The sequence below is a fragment of the Nuphar pumila genome, chromosome 6, assembly GCF_984573655.1.
Source record: "Nuphar pumila chromosome 6, dmNupPumi1.hap1.1, whole genome shotgun sequence".
Taxonomy (NCBI): Eukaryota; Viridiplantae; Streptophyta; class Magnoliopsida; order Nymphaeales; family Nymphaeaceae; genus Nuphar; species Nuphar pumila.
The window spans coordinates 47,569,638-47,573,044 of NC_143254.1; the positions used below are offsets into that span (position 1 = coordinate 47,569,638).

Consider the following 3,407-nt stretch of genomic DNA (forward strand, 5'->3'; position numbering starts at 1 on the left):
GATTGGCTCGGGTTCATATTCAGCATGACATCCAGAAAACTTAAGAACTGGTTTGTCAACAGTAAATGATTATACAAAAGTTGCCCCCAGACCCCTCTCCTGTAAGGGTAAAAACTCTAAATCAGGATCTACAACTCATTTAGTTGAATGATACTACCCACGCTAGGATGAGCCCCCAAACCCTCCTCCTGTAAGGGTAAAAACTCTGAATCAGGCTTCACAACAGTCAATGTGCAGGTCAGTCGGTGCTTGATGGAGCAATGTAGGATCTTCTGATGGATGTGCACAGAAGCAGAAATAGAAGAGAGAGAGAGAGAGGGTTGATGAGCCCCCAGACCCCCTCCTGTAAGGGCAAAAGGCCATGAACACGCTGGGAGGAGCCCTCAGACCCCCCTTCTGTAAGGGTAAAAACTCTGAATCAGACTCCATAACTCTTCAAGTTGAATGATGCTACCCACACTTGGAGGAGCTCTCAGACCCCCCTTTCTGTAAGGGTAAAAACTCTAAATCAGACTCCACAACTCTTCAAGTTGAATGATGCTACCCACGCTGGGAGGAGCCCCCAGACCCCTCTCCTGTAAGGGTAAAAACTCTGAATCAGGATCTACAATTCATTTAGTTGAATGGTGCTACCCACGCTGAGATGAGCCCCCAAACCCTCCTCCTGTAAGGGTAAAAACTCTGAATCAGACTCCACAACAGTCAATGTGCAGGTCAGTCGGTGCTTGATGGAGCAATGTATGATCTTCTAATGGATGTGCACAGAAGCAGAAATAGAAGAGAGAGAGAGAGTGAGAGGGTTGATGTTCATGGCCTCCTCTAGGGGAGATTTCTTTCTCGGATAATCCTGCAGTGCAGAGACTGGGTCTTAAATAATCATCTTCGGGGCACTTAAGTCTTTACAACCACTCCTTTTCAAGAATCGTCATTTTTTTTTGCACCAATGGAGGAGAAGGTACTTAAGTGTTTGCAATCGCATCAAACTCCAACGCTAATTAATGCGTTGGTTCGGGTCGGATCCTAGTAAACCAGGCCCGTTGACAATCCTAGTCATGGACTCATGGCACATCAATGCCCACGCACTAAAAACCGGGATGGTTTGGGCCGACCCGACCCGATACACAACCTGCTATTTTGGAGGAAAGATCCATCTTACCTTTTTTGTTTGCATGGCAACCTCAAATCGAGGGTGTTCTTCGCAATATAGCGAAAAAACGGGGAGTTCAAAGACATTACAAACACTGTAACGGATAAGAATCAGATCATAAGACGAGCAGAGGGGAAGCGTTTGGTTTGAGAAGTTGAGAGTTGGAGGTGAAAGGGGTTTGGCCATGGCTGCTTCCGCGACGCTTCGCCTGCTTTCCCCTTCCAACACCCTCCCGTCGCGGCCAAGTTCCAGGTTTCTGGGTTCCAAGAACTTGGGTTTCGTTAGGAGTGGGAATTTGAGGGTAGTGCCTGGCCCGAGTTCAGGTTGTAGAGCGAAATGCTGGTTCAAATTCGGGAACAGAGGGGCCGATGCCGAAGACGCCGGCATCTATGGCAGCCAGAAGCGGGACGATTACGACCGAGATGATGTCGAATATGTGTGTTTCTTTTCATTTCCCCTCTGCTTTTCTTTTCTTTTTCTCACCGACTTCTCCACGAAATTCCTTCGATTTTATATAATCTGTGGGCATCAATAGGTTCAATTTTTGCTCGTGAGAGAGAACATCCCGTCATTTAATTTGATGGTATCCCACATGGGGTGCTCTTGTATCTGCTCATCTCCTATTGCTGGAGAATTGGTCCATCTTACCTTCTTGAAGCTTTGTGCATAGTGAGAACATGTAATGTAAAGATTGCTAGAGCATATGAGTGTGTGTGACCCTTCTGTATTATTGGGTGCAAATAGATTGAGCATCGCAGTTGTTGGGGTAGGAGGCTGATTGCTGTTGCACCTTAACTTGGTTTCTTGGTTTATTGGTTTCTTGGTTTTATTTCACGTTTATTTTCATGCTTTTTATATCTTTCGCCTTTTTTTTCCCCTATGAACGTATTTTCACATCCCTATTCGTAGATTTTGTTTTAAAAAAGTCGAGAAGCAGCATAATAATGTGTGTGTGTGTTTTTTTTTTTTTTTGCAGTACTTCAATTACATGGGGATGCTTGCCGTTGAGGGTTCATATGATAAGATGGAAGCTCTCCTTCGCCAAGACATTCATCCCGTTGATATTCTGTTGATGATGGCTGCCTCAGAGGGTGATAAGCCAAAGATTGAGGAGCTTCTCAGAGCCGGTGCAAATTACACCGTAAAGGATTCCGATGGGAGAACCGCGCTAGACCGTGCAGCTGATGATGAAATCAAAGAACTCATCCTTGGTTTCTCCTCTGCTCTAAAAGTATAAGGGCAAAAGGCAAAGATTTGCTATTTGATGTAGCCTGCGTGTAATTGAATCTCTATGTTTGTGTTTCATTGTCTTCTTTAACCTGGAATTTTGTTTCATGATGTTGTTGCAAGGCATTGCACGTTTGATGAAATCTTTTGAATGCAAAATAAGAGAGAAAAAAGATGGCCAGGTAGACACAGTCACGCCCATATGCCGATAATCATGCACTTCAGTAAATCATTGCTTCTCGCACCCATGTTTGCATTTGGAATCGTCTGTCTTTCTTTGTAGGTCTGCCTTCATTAGGTCATACATTGAAATATGGATGTGACTCTCGAAAGAGTTTCATGAATGAACCCAACTCAAACTGCTGAACAGACTGAACACCCCATCCTTTTAAGCTGACCTGAATCTATTGACATGTATATCGATGCTTCGTGCTTGGTCGGTTTCCGTTCAAGTAATAGTAGGAATGCGTTAGGTTTTTTACCACAAGTTAGATGTGAATGTTCCACATAAATTCTTGATTTGTGATATTGTGAAGATGAGAGCTTAGTAGGTATATGGCGAAGGAATCTTATAGATAATTGAAACCAGTGACTTGTTTGATAAAATACTTCGAAATGATAATCAAGGCAGCAATGCAATCGGAAATTTTTTACATTTATTCCTATTGTCACAGGAATATTCGTGCTTTCGTCTCATGTAGTCATGTCCCATTGTATACTATTCTTAGTGGAAAACTGGAAATTTTATAAAAAAATAGCATGTCCTGTGTCCTGGCTATGTCCATGTGACGAAGATTTATACTGGTTCTAATAAGTTTTAGATTGGACACCATCAACTGATTAAAACAAGTCGTAAAATTCATGACTAAATGGTTAAAAACAAAAAGTTAGTAACTTAGGCCAGTGGCATGATAACCCAGTAAGAGGGTGGTCTCATAACAGCAAGACTGGCAAGATGAATAATGCATTTTCTCGCCAGAAAACATGATATCTTTCTATCTACACCACAGAACATGAAAACCCTTTTCTCAAA

General features: G+C 42.9%; 1 protein-coding gene across 1 annotated transcript; it reads left to right on the top strand.

Moving 5' to 3' along the window:
• Nucleotides 1-1,231: 1,231 nt before the first annotated feature.
• Nucleotides 1,232-2,603, top strand: GDC1 (Ankyrin repeat family protein). The gene is made up of 2 exons (XM_090011554.1): nt 1,232-1,583; nt 2,124-2,603. Exons 1-2 carry the CDS (start codon nt 1,332-1,334, stop codon nt 2,382-2,384), a joined length of 513 nt encoding a protein of 170 aa, XP_089867680.1. The 5' UTR covers nt 1,232-1,331; the 3' UTR covers nt 2,385-2,603.
• Nucleotides 2,604-3,407: the final 804 nt, after the last annotated feature.

Excerpts from the sequence above, each read along its gene's own strand:
- GDC1 (XM_090011554.1), top strand. The coding sequence starts at position 1,332 with ATGGCTGCTTCCGCGACGCTTCGCCTGCTTTCCCCTTCCAACACCCTC. Across the intron at positions 1,584-2,123 it reads ACCGAGATGATGTCGAATAT|TACTTCAATTACATGGGGAT; the intron begins GTGTGTTTCTTT and ends TTTTTTTTGCAG.